The sequence below is a fragment of the Pectinophora gossypiella genome, chromosome 1 (genome assembly GCF_024362695.1).
Source record: "Pectinophora gossypiella chromosome 1, ilPecGoss1.1, whole genome shotgun sequence".
NCBI lineage: Eukaryota > Metazoa > Arthropoda > Insecta > Lepidoptera > Gelechiidae > Pectinophora > Pectinophora gossypiella.
The window spans coordinates 83860-99358 of record NC_065404.1 but is presented as its reverse complement, the minus strand read 5'-3'; the positions used below and the strand labels follow the sequence as shown (position 1 = coordinate 99358).

The following is a 15499-nucleotide window of genomic DNA, read 5'->3' as shown; positions in this document are numbered from 1 at the left end:
AAAAATAAAACAACTCTTTTTGCAAATAGTTACGTACTTAATTCATATCACATTATCAATCACAACTTTGCCAATCGTGTATAATGTTAATTCGTAGACAAACATTGGTACGATACAGTGTACCACATTAGGCCTTCAGATAATAGTTAATACTTAGTCTAACGTTACCTACTAAACAACCTGGTCTCAACATTACAAACTTTCGGATGGAACAACATTCTAAGATAATCAAAGTGTAAAAATACTCGAAACAAAGAGTACTGTACGAGATATGTAAACAATGGTTTGTATTATCGATTATGTAATTTAAACTGTGTCGAGAAGAAAAGTGGTTTGGGGATGATTGTGACTAAGAGTGTAAAAGAGCCGGTTGAAAGAATGAGAGCCCCGCCATATGCTTTCGCAATCGTTAACGTTACGCTAAGGCGATGTAAGTACATACGTTGTGTCTCGTGCCTCGTGGGAAGTATATCAATCTCCACAATCTCACCTGGGGCCTGTTTCATAAAACTTACAATTGTAAATTACAACGACAATTTGGTGTTCATTACGTAGCTAATATGAAACTGCAAAACATTCGTGATCACACACTTCGCAATGTACATCAAATTGTCATAGTAATTTACAATTGTAAGTTTTATTAAACAGGCCCCAGGTGGTATGTCGGGGACATGTGGTCAGGTGGTAAAACTCCCCTAAATGATTCTCCAGACATCGCGTAGGAACACGTCTAGAAGGGTGGTGACAACCAGCTATATCAGCCCTTTAATTAATTTCAGTACCTTAGCGTAGCGTTTATAAAAGTGAAAACGGTTTGGCCTTGGTGGGAGTACAGTGGTGGTGCCTAGAGCTGCGTGCGCTGGTCGTAGACGATGACGGCGCCGGCGTCGATGTCGAGGGCCTGGCTGCGCGACTTGCTCAGCGCGATGATGGCTGCGTGCTCGCTGCGCATGCGACTCTTGTGCTTCTTGCTCTGGCTCACCTGCAACAGTAGGTACAAAACGCGCTAAACATGGGCTTCCATTTGATGTAATCATGTTTATTTTTGGAAAATTAGCATGTTAATATTAAAATATTTCCTACGTTCACACTACGCTACCTACCTGCGAGAGTGGAGGAATGTTCATACCTTGGCGTAGAGCTGGTACAGGTCAGCTTCGGAGGAGAGCGGGCGTGGGCGCGGGCGCAGGAAGGCCGGCAACGACCGCGTCTTCAGCGCCTCCGCGCCCTCGCCGCTCTCCGCGCACTCCAGCTCGTCCAACACTGCGGACCAATAAGTACCTATACCTCGCTTACATTATACACTTCGATGCTGTACACCCTGAATCCCGATACATACACGGTGTTCATAAGAATTTGAAAGGCCCTGTAATGTCAGGCCCAAATAATCTCAGGCTATGCCCTGAGCAACCCTCAGGCATTTGTTCTAAGTTAATTAGGTTCGGATACTTAGTATTCAGCGTTTATACAAGTTTTACAGTTCCTGAGGTCTAGTGGATAATATTACGTAAGGACTAGGTACCTACTGCAATAATAATACTATGTAAGTACGTACTGCCACTGGAGGCGTACTGCGCAGGCGCGGTCGCGGGCGCGGGCGCGGGGGGCGGCGGGGGCGCGCGCGGCGCCTGCCGGTCGCGGTCGCCCGCGTAGCTGGCGGGCCGCGGGGGCCGCGCCACCTGCACGCCACAACACTTTCATCATATTATGTACCTTTGCCACTACTACCACTACTCTTTACGACCCTACGCCGGACTGGGAGCGAATAGAACATGTTCAGCTGCTTACCTAACAGGTGTTAGGACTTGGTATCGAAAGTGGCTGCAGGTTTTCTTATTAAGTACCTACTTGTGGCTCTGCTCTCCCCATCAGAGATTATGGGCGTGTGTTTATGTATGTATGTTGCATGAAAGCATAAAAGGTATACTACTTATGTGCTATTGTAACCTTCACTGTTTATTACTAAGTATTCTGGTGAATCTAGACTGCTCAGTTGAATACCAAGTCTGACGCGTGCAGCAGCGGTCTGCGGTTAGTGGTTGCCTTGTTAGGTGCTGGTTAGGCGTGGATGCTTCGTTAGATTATGTATCAAAACAATTTAAAATAAAAGCTACCTATGTAAAGTTAAACTTAACATTTTTGTCAGGAAAAATAATACTAAATCATCTCTAATTCATCAAAATTAGTTGTAAGCACATTAGTTCTCGCTATTCGACAAGAGATAGCGCCGGCCGGCGTATGTACGTTTCCCCTTCTTCCCCACCGCACTACCAAGCCGCACTACCAGTTGTGCCGTGGGCGGGTTTCTGTGTTCATGTGAAACAAGTGAAACGAATATCCAGTACTGACATCCCCACAAAATTGCGCGTCTATAATATTGGTAGGGGAAGTACAGTCATGACCCTTTGTTCTCACTAGTTCGATTCATTCTTCATATCCTCTGAACATCATTTCCCACGTTATATTAACATTCAGTCATTCAGAATTCCTTATTCTACGATTCAGTGAGACTTGTTTAGAGCTTGTGTGAAAAGGTAAATCCATGGTATAGTACCAAAAGAGTATCAAAGTATGATATCAATTCTCGTGACCATGCGAAATTAAAATAATAATTAAGTAGTCGATCAATTACCTCTGTACTTCTAACTCTACTGTAATTGCCTTGGCTGGAGTAGACATGATTTTCCTTGATCGTGTAGTTCTCTTTGAGATACTGTTCATCTGGAAATACGAATTTAATACAATAACTTGTACAAATGCAACAGTAGATAATATTTCTGTATAAGTGAGACCCACCGAATGATTTCTGGTGACGAGGCATTAGACGGCAATAACAAATAATAATCAAAAGTATAATAACTCCACAGACGCCACCAACGAGCCAGGATAACCAGACTACTATGACGCGACTCTGCAACAAACACTTCGAAAATAAACCTGACTCAAACAAATACTATTGATTTATCAAAAAATTACCTGTAAAAACATTTCAATTCCTATCACCACCGTGATAAAAGCCCCCTTTAATTTCGCCTAGACAGCGTGTTACAATCATTTTACCTACGTATATCACAATTGCCATAAATTCTAAGAGTCTTTGTGTTAGAATGTAGTATCCATTTTATGTATCTCTTACAAATACATGGCAGAGAGGTGATAGTTAGTGCGCAAGTCCTACTCAGACATTTCTTCGCGACTGCGCCTTCTCTGCGAAGTCACGGTTCCGTATTGATGGACAGAGCCTAACGAGCTGTTTATCTTCATTTATTATTATATTTCAACATCTCGATCTCATTGTTTCTTAATGAAATTTAATGAACTCAATATCAATACAATATATAGGTATTATTATTATTATTATCTTTACTTATACCCTATTTACCTAATTACGTATGATTTCTCATGATGGTTTAGTTTACCGTATTGACGTCATTAATACAAGAGAGATACGTTGAAAATTACTATAGTATTGTTTTGAAGAATAATAAGTAGTTTTCATGATATTGATTGTGATTTACAAACGCATATTGTCAAACTACGTCAATCCTTATCAATTAATAACTACGCGTCAATGTCAATGGTCAAGTCGTATGACGTGTAACAAACAGCTATTATTCTGTTTGACTACTGCAGCAGTGCAGTGCAGCAGCAGCTGTCATTGTTATGTCAACAATCTTTGTCAACAATCTAATAATGTAAAATGGATAGAAATGGGAAGTACGAATTTTAAAATATTGGACAGATATTTGTTGTAATATGCGTTAAATAAGAAAAAGGTAAATCGAAGTCGACATATATAAATCGTAATTTACTTTATAACCATATTAAATGTGTACACTACATTAAAGCCAGTTAAACTGTTGTTCACGTGTTAATTAAAGTGAAATGTATTACGTTGTGTTACGATTCTAACATAATAAGTACATCAAAGAGTCATCTATTAATTCGAGAGAGTTCGGCTCGAATTGATCGCATTGCTGTCTTCCAGTGTATTGCGCAAAAACAGGAAAACGTATTCGCGAACATACTACTACTTAGTCGGTAGTGAGCTAATTAAATCAAACAATCATTCGGCGTCGCGTTGTGTGACCGAGTGCTCGCGTGTGGTGACTGTGAACGGTGAGCGCGACATGTGCGGCGTGCGGCTGTTCTTGTTGCTGGCCCTTTCCTTCGGTATATTGGCACACAACTCCCATGGCCTGTCGCCGGTTATCTTGAGTAAGTCATACTTTGTCATGAATATCATAAAAGGTATAAGTATGGTGAAACATGTCAGTGGCCTCAAAGTGTATTGTTACAAAATATAACACATGTTTTCATTAATAGCAATGTATGTGTGGAGTCATGGCATATTTGGCAGTGCAAAAATGACCATGTCAGACCCAGGTTGATGAGGTTGGTCATCCACCTCACAACCCCCATGATAAAAAATATAAAAAATTTTATCATATCAAGCTTTGCTGAATGTTGTGAAGTTGACCTTTATGTCTAGTCTGGTGTTGCAATATCTGTACAAATCGTTGCTATTTGTTACTTTGTTTAACTTGCAAATTTAAAAGTAAAGTAGAACTTGCATGGATAGAAGTAAAGAAATTGTCTTTTCATTATGTTAGCATAATACTGGTTCATCAAAATATTGAAATGCAAAACTTGCAGTTTGTTAAAAACAATGTATAATTACTATGTTTATTACCTTCATCATATTTATCTGAAACTGTCTGTCATAATTATCTGAAATTGGGGTTATTGATTATACTTGAAAAATCAATGTATTCCATTCCATATATCAAGGTTAGTCAAGTCACTTGTACTTCAGTAATATTAGCAAAATTTTAGCCCTAAACTCACCTAAGGGTCCTAAATCAGCTGGCACATATTTTAAGTCGACTGGAAGATGTGTTGTTAGATGAAACTTGCCTGTGCAGTATGCAATGCAGTTGGTAGGTACAAAGAGAAAATCTTCTAATATAATAATGTAATAGTATTGTATCAGATCATTAAGTTGAAAATCTATCTAAGTTTTAGCTAATACAGAAATTGCTTTTCACATCTTCAGTTCCTGGAGATGGTGGTAGTCAGTTGGAAGCAAAATTGAACAAGACATCGGTCATCCACTACATCTGCGCCAAGACATCAGCAGACTACTTCAACATATGGCTGAACCTGGAGTTGCTGGTGCCATTTGTGATAGACTGCTGGGTGGACAACCTGCGGCTGGAGTACGACAACACGACGAGAACCACCCGTAGCCCCTCGGGCGTGGACATCCGCGTGCCCGGCTGGGGCACCACCGAGCCCGTCGAGTGGCTCGACCCTTCGCACGACTCCAGCGGCGCGTACTTCAACACCATCACCGACGCGCTCGTGCAGATGGGCTATGTCAGAAACCATTCGATCCGAGGAGCGCCTTATGACTTCAGAAGAGCACCTAGTGAGTATTCAGTCATTATTTCTTTTAGATTTTTGTGAAGCTCTATCTTATGGTTTCCGTGTTTGTGTCGTCGACAGATGAGAATGGGGAGTTCTTCGTGAAACTGAAGTCACTTGTAGAGGAGGCTTACACTCAGAACAACCAGTCTGCAGTGACGCTGCTGGTGCACAGCATGGGCGGGTCGATGGCGCTGCACTTCCTGCGCGCGCAGCCGCAGGCGTGGAAGGATCGCTACGTGCGCCGCCTCGTGTCGCTCTCCACGCCCTGGGGCGGTGCCGTCAAGGCGCTCAAGGCGTTTGCTATAGGTAACTAGTAATGATTCTGGTCCGCTACTCAGTATGTTATCTATGTTATCGCTGACCCATTCTGTGGCTCCAGACGACAACCGGCGGCGTCTATCTATGCAAAATTCTCCAGGGTAACCTTGTATAATCACTAGTTTCTTTAGATGGGCAATCCATCTGGATTTAAGCACAGTAGACTTCCGTAAGAACTCGCCCATTGATCGTGTTATTAGCCAAGCCAGTGGTGGATTGAGACACTAGTGAGACATAGAAGAGTATGCTAAGCAAGTGGCGCTACACGTTGCAGGCGACGACCTGGGGTCGCGCGTGCTGCGGGAGAGTGTGATGCGCGCGGAGCAGGTGACGTGTCCGTCGCTGGCCTGGCTGCTGCCGGCGCGGGCGCTCTGGAAGCCCTCGGAGGTGCTCGTGCAGACCGACAAGTACAACTACACCATCAACGACTTCCAGAAGCTCTTCATGTGAGTAGCACTATACTCTTCTGCTTAGATTTTGACACGTTCTTCTATTGGTTTTCTATTATAACACCACTCTTGCGTTGCGTCTGTGGTTACAAAAGAACCAGTTATAGACTGTAAGTTGGTAGTCATTAAACCAAGGAGATCTTAGCTTCGCTACTAAGCGAGGCACTTTCTCGGTAGTCAGGGGCCTGGTAACAAACACGAGAGCCTTGTGCCCTGTAATGAAGCATTTTATTTTGTTTAATAGATAAGATAGGTACGAACTTGACTTACAAAGATTGTAGTGTTTTTAATGGAAGTGGATAAATACGAGTCAAGTTTGTTTGTCTATCGACGGTTGTGATGTGATATGCTTCACAGGCGGACTCGCGCGACGCGTCAGGCGATGGGCGGGGCGACCCTCCTTCACAGATAAGATAGCGGACTATGACCCGCGAGTGTTTACTTAATGTGTTATTTTATCTTTCTTAAACATTTTTTTTAATTCAATTCGTAATAAATATCGATATTATTCCTTATGGTGGGCAACAACGTTTGGATTTTGCAGTAGTTGTGTTCACGATATATAACACGCTTACTAGTACTCTTACGAACCTCAGAAGACCTATACTGTGAAGTTACACTGTACAAATGAATCGCGCATCTATGGCAACATCTCACGTAGGTTGGCGAAACTTTTATCATCATAGGTTCAAGCTTTTAAGCCTTCATACTACATTCTACATTGACTATGTTATACCGGGTTGCTACAAGGCCGCGTCATATCACATCAAATCAAATCAAAATCTTTATTTATGAATACAGGTATGCAAAAGGATGTTACATAAAGTTATTACAATCTCTGTATTCAGCCTGTTAGTAGGCATACAAATAGTGGCTTGTTATTTAAGTACTTAATATTAAATTCAAATTTTTATACAATAGGATTTTAAGCAGACATATTTACATCTTTGATAGCCTAGACAACAAGCGTTAGGTACTTTCTTAAGTACTACCAACCTATACACCATAACAGCACTGACTTACAATAAAGAAATAGACTCACAATCGCTAAGTTTTTTTTCTAAGAAAGCGTCCGAACCGTGTTGTAATACATATACATTAAAATAATTATGTTGGTGGGTAATTAGTAGTATAAGTCCGTTCTCTCAAATTAGGATGTTATGGTTGTTAAAATTAGCTTAGTGACAAGATGCGCTGCGGACACTTATGGTAGTCTATTTGTTTATTATACGAGGTCTATGCGGGCAACAGGTATCGCTAGTCCCTTGACTCGAGGTGTGAGTTATTTGGCACGTGTTATCTACAAGAAGGCGTGTCGTATGTCGCAGTGACATGGAGCTGCCGAACGCGTGGGAGATGCGCAAGGACACGGAGCGGTTCAGCAGCGACTTCAGCGCGCCCGGCGTCGAGCTGCACTGCCTCTACGGGTACAACATCTCCACGGTCGAGCGGTGCGTACCTGCATTTGTAATAACATACGCAATACATCATGCACGGAATGATCGTTTCCACTGTGGGAATTAACTATCGTCGTTGACGGTTGTCGTCATTTTACTTTTAGTGAATTAATTAACTTTTCCGATGAGGGATTTTCCAGGCAACGTTTCCAAAAAAAGGTAGTGATATGTGTAACGTTTGCCTATCAGAGTGCCCTATTTAGAATATGTAACGTCGCATATAAGCGGGTATCGCGATGAAGTTCGTGCAACGTATCGTATCGCAGGTTAGTGTACAAGCCGGGCACGTGGCTGGACGGGTACCCGGCGCTGCAGGCGGGCGACGGCGACGGCACCGTCAACCTGCGCTCGCTGCGCGCCTGCGAGCTGTGGCGCATGCGCACGCGCGGGGGGCGCGGGGGGCGCGGGGGGCGCGGGCGGCGCCGCCCGCCCAACGGCGGCAAGCCCGTCAAGGCGCTGGCGCTGCGCGGCGCCGAGCACCTGCGGATCCTGCACGACGCCCGCGCCGTCGCCTACCTGCGGACGCTGCTGGCGGCGGACACACGGTCGGAACTGGTATACACGCCGCCGGATACCTCGAGGTATGACAGTAAACTTATACCAACTGATGAGAAGACTCCATACCGAACGTAGACAGATGTCTCTTCTGATTCATAAGCCGGGTAGCTAGAGATTCCTTGACTTCATTTTGCAGGTGCATTTAGTGCAAAGACAAATTATACATTAAACGGTAAATCGATAATGGCGGATCTACTATATCGGCGGCGCATTGCGAGTATACTGCACGTGCGGCTCCAGATTGAATGATGTCCTAGCTCTCTACACTAAACTATCTCATTACTATACTATCTCAATTATATGGTTATCCTAGATCGATAGCTCTCCAGTTTATTTATTTAGTTGTACATAGAAAAGCATAATTTTAATTTACGTAAATAGATTTAGTCCATGTGGAACGCAATAAATGATATGATTATGATTAGTCGATTAGTTAATATATGCCGAATGAAGATTGTACCTTCACGGCCAAACAAGATCGGGAGGTGCTCCACGCCTGCCCTCCTTGTATTTACAAATGTTACCAAATTAATTATACTGTTTGCCAACCTCAATACTTATTAGGTAGTCGTAATTTTAAGACCGCTAGGCGCTATTTTATTTTTTACGTAAGCTGTATAATTATAATAGCTTCAACTATTTGAAGGGTGGTTAACATGAGAAGTGAGGGGTAATGGGATTCTCATAATGTTAAAAAGTACTGAAACGCCATTAAACATATAAGATGTAGTAATACTCTTTATAAATTGCTTTCTAATTCTTGAATACTTTTGCTTGAGTAATTAGATATATGCCTGTGATAGGAGTAAGAACAAGCCAGTGATTTAGTGTTGCCAAACACTGAACATGAATAAATCAAGTACCTATATATACCTATCGTATTTGATTAACGGGAATTGTGCGTGAAGCTATGTCACCTTGTTGTGATGTTTGCAATGCATAGCTTAGTTGCGTTTGCGTACCTACAAATGTAACGAATGAGTCAGACGGGCACAAGTTCAGTCTGCGAATTATATCGATGGCTTCGACCAATAGCCATACACCGCCTATCTACGTATGTAGGAGACACTGCGTTTGTTGCACACAGGTCTTGGTATAATTCGAACTTCGATATAATTCGCCACCCGTGCTGTAATGTTGTTGACATAAAACTGGCCGGGCATCTGTTGTTGTGATAAAACCTTATCACTCCAATGAGGGACTTTCCAATCGGTGTTCCCCAAAAACACGATAGATGGCGTTGTTTTTTCTTCGTTTAAACTTCTAATTTCATGGATAACAGACATAATGCATCTTATATTATATCTTTGTTGTTGCGGTATAAATGATGACCCTTTTTGTCATATTTTACGTCATGCAACACTGACAGCTAATGTCATTGTCAAATGTCTTTCCTCTCTCTCTATTGTCAACTGCACTAGGCATGGCACATTAATTTCCTATTGTTTTTACAATCAAAATAAATCCGTGTAATCATGTGAAATTACGTTTCCATTATAACGCTCCCTCTCTGCGGCTTCACCGCCCTACACAACTACAACACTTTTTATTACACCAGTGTACAATTACAACTTCCACCCATCATTATTTGGAAAGTCCCTCATTAAAGTGATATGTAGACTTAGATAACTAAAGCGTTGTGTATATTTTTTATGAAAAGATGCTTCCAGTGTCAACAATTTGTGTACTTACTTATTAAATGTTGTAATTTTGTTCCGTGCGGGCCAAGGTCGACGACCGACCTACCGTCACCAACTCTGGTGTACATTGTTTTAAGTTTACGCGGTTATTATCATAATTAAAACACATAATAACGGGTTCTTACTGCGTTTAAATCAGGAATATGAGACTCCCGATATTTCGACACTATATATATTTATATTACACACACACACATTCACTATGTTTATTTTTTTATATTTTGACACAGTGAGAGCGGTTTGTCGTAGTGAGTTTGGTGCAAGTTCAGATGATTCCGAACATTCCGATATCAAATACATAAACAAGCGGCAAAGAAAGAGGGTAGACAAATATGTCTGCCCGTAGATAATTATGGGTCTACCTACACCACTCCAATCTCATCAGTCATCCCGTGATCATGGCACTTGCAACAGTGTCGAAATATCGTTGTTTGTTAGGTATTGGTTACCTACGCTAGTTCAATTTACTGATCACCCCTCGGGGTGACTGCTACTCGTCATTAATAAATTCTATGAACTTATTTACTGTGTTTAATTTATCTGAACGTTTATCATGGAAACAACATAGTTACCTGTATAGTAAGTAGTAAAGCGGTGGTACTAGACTCGTGAGCTGATGTTATTTTAAATTTATAAGAAATGAACAATACGGCTTGCAGCTAGGTGTTCGTGTCACGCACAAAGAGGAAATAAAATCGAAAAAAATCTTGTCAAACTCCTTCTCCTCTCCATGCGATTTTTTTTTCTATCTAAGTATCGAAATTCAAGCCCTGCCCGGGCCATAACTTTTTCGATTAATTTTCTCATATCATAAATGTTGACTGAGCTAGTAAGCGCTGATTAATGTATGTTTGTACCTAAGACGGGAGGTGAAAGCCACTGACGTGTTGAAATGAAACCAACCAGTAGCTTCTCATACTTTGTTCATATAAATTATTCCTTACGTTACAATATATAACAACTGGCGGCGCGCTCGAGCCGCACTGCCACACACCACTTCTTATAAAAGTATACAATAAATACGTAACTTAATTATTAATTATAATATTATCCACCGAGACCAGAGGTACTTACACAATATAATATATAAATATAGATCTTGCCACATCACAATACAAAATCGATGGTTCATTCTACAAATTGGAATTTGCTATATATTATTTGGTCTAAACGCCTCTGTATGTACATGAGTGTAGGACGAGCAGCCGTGAATTTAGTACATTTGGCGTCGGTAAGCACAGCAGTTGAGTTTATTTGATCGTCCCAAACATGGACCACTCCCACTTTACACAGACTTGTAGAACATTCAATATACAAAGACGTAGAAAATACACTGTACTCACTTCACACAATCCATTTTGGTAATTTTAAACGTTACTTTCTAGTTCATTGGAACAAGGGAAGCAATTGCAATTAACTTTGTATAATAAATGAGGTTTTATTAACAACGGTGCAACAAGCATATAGCGCTGCGGTGCAAGTCGATATTACACCGTGATATTGTACCGTTTGTTTCCTAATATGTCTATGCGTCACGGTTATAAATCCTGACGGTGTCCACGCGTGTTCAGAGGGGAGGGACAAGTTATTTCGTTAAGTGCAAAAATACATTCGAGTCATGTTAATCGATCGTTAGACTTGCCACAAGTTTAAACGCATGAGACACCAGGTATCAGGTTTTTTATAACTTATATCTAACAATAAAATACTAAATTTGATTATTATATTAATTTTCTATAAGTTCAATGGATCGCGTCGAATTTTCGAAAAATGCGACGGAACACTCGCCTCAGGAACCGGGCGAACACACATCGAGCGCACAAGCGCTGCAGCGCCGCGGGCTGCGGGCGAGACCTCGCCCGGGAGCACCGCTCGCTCCACAGCGGGAATGACGAACCGAACAACTTAAAAGCTAGAGTAACAACGATAATATCACATTTCAAAGAAACAAGACCTAACTTTCGCGTTCGTAGACGAGGGAATCGTAGGGGGGGCCCGCTACAGCGCGAACAGCACGAGCGGGTAGGCGTGGCGCTACCGGCCCCACGCCAGCTCGGGCCGGTAGTAGGCGTAGGCGGCCAGCAGCGCCGCGGCCGCCGCCAGCGCCGCGCGCCGCACGCCCAGAGAGCGCAGCGCCGGGCCCGCCCAGCGCCGCAGCCGCAGCGCCAGCCCCGCCCGCCCCGCGCCCCCCGCCCGCGCCGCCGCGCGCTGCCGCATGCGCTCCTCGTCCTCGCGCCGCTGCCGCTCCCTGCAACACACGGCCCGGGTCACGTCTACGCCGGCCGCCCCGGCCACCCGCGGGACGGCAGTGTATACTCACTCGTCGGCCTCCAGCGCCAGCACGTCGGCCTCCAGCGTGGGCGGCGGGTGCGCGTCGTGCAGCCGCTGCGCGGCCGCCAGGATGTCCTCGAACGGCAGCCACTCCGGCAGCTGTCGACGATGTATCGAATTCAGATTTGGTACTTTCCTAGGTCAAAGATAAAGGATGAAATTCTAAATAGACACAGATCTAAACGTGACAAAAAAACGTTTTCTTTTTTCTATTTAACTTAGATATTGTAATAATGAGTGTCACATTTTGTCACCTTTTTCTATGACGTAACAGGATACCTTTTCGTACAAATTCCATAGAACTAATAGACGAAAGTTATAAAATAATTTGATTAATTGGAAACTGCCCTACTGCGACCGACACCCTAGAAGACGCCGGCCACTTCGAGCGGCAGCGACGAACACTGGCCGTTCGAAACAACATGCCAGCGAGGAAGTTTTATTCGATATTTATTATATCGAAATGTAATTTATAATTTGTAATGCTATATAGTATTAACACCTGAAATAAACGATATATTATTATTATAATAAAGTAAAAATCATTACCCGAGAGAGCGTGCAGTGCAATGTCGCCATATCATCTTCACACTCCATCACTTCATCCGCTCTATAAAAAAAAGGCTTTTTACTCTTACATAGTGATATTCTGACCGGACAGACTTCCTTTAGCGACATAATTATTATGTATGAAACGGACACTCTCCCCACGAAAGATTCCTGAATCCTGTTTATTACTTACCATAAACACAAAACATTAGACATGATTCCCTATGAATATGAAGTTTTATTATAAAGTTTTAGATTTGTTGAGTCGTATTCGTTAAATTGATATGGACTGGTACATTGAAATGAAGGGACCCTCGTGTGGCTGACCTGTGCACGACGAGCGCAGCGGTGACGTAGACGGGGAAGAGCGGCGGCGCGGCGAGGAAGTAGTCGTAGAGGCGCACCACGTCCGTGTAGCGCGGCAGCGAGTGCCCGAACCACGTCAGGAACCACGGCAGCGCGAACATCGTGCCCACGCCCGCCCTGCCTCGCCAACACACGGCACGTGTTCAATGCGTCCTTATAACCACGACATACACGGCTCTACAATGGGCCTGCCGCAAATTTAACCAGAACGACTAACTAAAACACAGCAATATAACATAAGCTCACCACTACATTACCAACTGGGCTAGCAGAGTCAGAGGTACATCCGCGAGATGAACTGGGTAGCCATGCTTCATCAAGCGTTCTAATAGAAATATTAGATCGTTGTGACAGGACATATTATGTAGGCATGAGCCACCTTCAAATATTTGAATCAGAGAATAAAAGTAATTATTGGTCACTATTATTATAGTCCAAAATTAAATTAAACATTTGAAACAGATTGTATAAGTTAATCGGCCTCATGACCAACTTTTGTTCATCCGTATTACCTGTATACTACTGATGGCAACGCAAAACAAAATTAGTCTATTAAAGTGTATGAATCAGTGTATGTCGACGCGATGTAATTTGGTATTGGGAATATTGATAGAACATAAGTGAGCATTCAGAATTCTTTAAATATCTCGGTTCCGCCAGTAATATTATGCAGTATTTCTTACCAGTTTACGAGTAAATCAATCGACTGTCGTGTATCTAAATAGTAAGACACATGGATCGGTAATAATATTTGACAAGCGATAGCATTCATACGGAACGACATTCATGCAGGCGAGCGCTCACCGGTGCAGCTTGTCGGCCAGCGGGCGGTGTGCCCGCGCCAGCGCCGGCCGCAGGTAGTTGAGGCGGTGCTGCGCCGCGCGCATGGAGCGCCGCATGAAGGCGCGCAGCGGCGCCGCCGGCCCGCACGACAGCCGCGCCAGCAGCGGGAAGGCCGCGTGCGCGCCGCACACCAGCAGCAGCGTCACGGCCACGTCGTGGTAGCCCTGCCGTGCCCCACCATGTGGTTATTTACGATGCTTTCCCTGTATTCTGCCCCTGATATGCTTTTATTTCATTTGGTGTCTGAACCGACCAAGTTTTCTCCGTGTAACTAGAAAGTTGCCCATTTACATTTAGATTTAGTTAAAAGAATGTACGGACGAGATACATCGTTTTCCCAGTGCTTGCCCTGCTCTCCTGCAGTCATTGATTTGTCATTACAGCGGGAATAACAATATAATTTAAATAAATAAATAAAGTAACTTTTCCTCATAAATTCAATTGTTTTGAGCCATACGTAGGTATAAAAGTATGAGCGAGTACCTGATAGTAGTTGAGTGTGGGGTAGGCGAGGATAACGCGCAGGATGAGCACTGTGAGCTGATCCTGCAGTGCAAGCCGCTGCTCCAGTGGGATACCCGGTGGGAACCGCTTGAGGGACCGGTTCACATCTAATACTACCTGCAAATGAACATACAAGATGAAATTTGAATTTCAATCAATATTGATTACAAAATCAGGATTGATGAGGTTGGTCATCAAAAGAAGTAGTTTCACTCTGCTAATTGCAGGGCTTCTTATCTCTTTCTCAAGCATAATTAGATACTATTTGTTTAAATAACACTTTTGCTTTTTCATAATGGTACTGTTCAAACAATGGCACACCATTCAAGTGTGTCATATGCTGATACAAGGGGATCTCACTTGCACTACTGATAATATGGAACACATGGTCAATTTCTAGGCCACACAAATATATACCTAACATACATTTATGTTGATACAGTAAGAATAAATTCAATTTGAATTCAAAACACAGCAACATTTAATTTAATCCAAATGTAATAGCCTACTTTATTTTTATCATAAAATAATAGTGTTTTTGTAAGTATATAGTGTCTCCTACCTGATTGTACTCTGGGTGTGTGGACAGCTCTTCAAGTGAAGGAGGCTCCGTCATCTCATCACGTGTCACACCTACTAGCAGGGGCCAGATTTTCCTTCGATATTCATCTATGGCAAAAACCACAAGCTACTTAATGCTTTTAGATATTGTGATATAATGATATTAAATTATAGATGACCAAATAAAAAAACAAACATACCTCAAAGCGAGTTGTCCCAACATAAACAGTATAACAACTCAAGAGAGATAAAGTGTTAGGTACTTAAAATGCAATCCAATTATGGAAAGTAGCACAACAAATTGTAATGTTGGAATATTACCAGATATCAAGCCACCTTTGCTTCTAGCAAAGTTTTGCCATTGCTCCAGTTTCACTTCGTCGGGATTTTCCAGACATTTTTCAATTTCCTTCTTTTTTTCAAGTATATCAGG

At 42.7% G+C, this 15499-nt stretch overlaps 2 protein-coding genes across 4 annotated transcripts; one reads left to right on the top strand and one right to left on the bottom strand.

Moving 5' to 3' along the window:
• Nucleotides 1-16: 16 nt before the first annotated feature.
• On the bottom strand, nt 17-3561 carry LOC126368421 (uncharacterized). Of its 3 annotated transcripts, none has more exons than XM_050012426.1 (6): nt 3383-3561; nt 2797-2911; nt 2633-2721; nt 1556-1679; nt 1130-1263; nt 17-982 (listed from the first exon to the last, which is right to left on the bottom strand). In XM_050012426.1, exons 2-6 carry the CDS (start codon nt 2819-2821, stop codon nt 845-847), a joined length of 510 nt encoding a protein of 169 aa, XP_049868383.1. In that variant the 5' UTR covers nt 2822-2911; nt 3383-3561; the 3' UTR covers nt 17-844. The 3 variants fall into 3 exon arrangements, with proteins under 3 accessions (XP_049868383.1, XP_049868392.1, XP_049868375.1); XM_050012435.1 differs by having other exon boundaries at nt 3420-3561; XM_050012418.1 differs by lacking the exon at nt 3383-3561 and adding an exon at nt 2977-3376.
• A 120-nt stretch (nt 3562-3681) lies between these two features.
• LOC126368414 (phospholipase A2 group XV-like) lies at nt 3682-14437 on the top strand. The gene is made up of 7 exons (XM_050012405.1): nt 3682-4218; nt 5057-5431; nt 5509-5736; nt 6023-6194; nt 7526-7648; nt 7921-8235; nt 13951-14437. Exons 1-7 carry the CDS (start codon nt 4131-4133, stop codon nt 14021-14023), a joined length of 1374 nt encoding a protein of 457 aa, XP_049868362.1. The 5' UTR covers nt 3682-4130; the 3' UTR covers nt 14024-14437.
• Nucleotides 14438-15499: the final 1062 nt, after the last annotated feature.

Bases quoted from the DNA above. Each gene is read 5' to 3' on its own strand.
- LOC126368421 (XM_050012418.1), bottom strand. The intron at 2,722-2,796 runs GTGGGTCTCACT...TCGTATTTCCAG, and splicing joins TCGTCACCAGAAATCATTCG to ATGAACAGTATCTCAAAGAG. The intron at 1,264-1,555 runs GTACGTACTTAC...ATTGGTCCGCAG, and splicing joins GCAGTACGCCTCCAGTGGCA to TGTTGGACGAGCTGGAGTGC.
- LOC126368414 (XM_050012405.1), top strand. From the start codon at position 4,131: ATGTGCGGCGTGCGGCTGTTCTTGTTGCTGGCCCTTTCCTTCGGTATA. The intron at 5,737-6,022 runs GTAACTAGTAAT...TACACGTTGCAG, and splicing joins GCTCAAGGCGTTTGCTATAG to GCGACGACCTGGGGTCGCGC. The intron at 8,236-13,950 runs GTATGACAGTAA...ACATTCATGCAG, and splicing joins ACGCCGCCGGATACCTCGAG to GCGAGCGCTCACCGGTGCAG.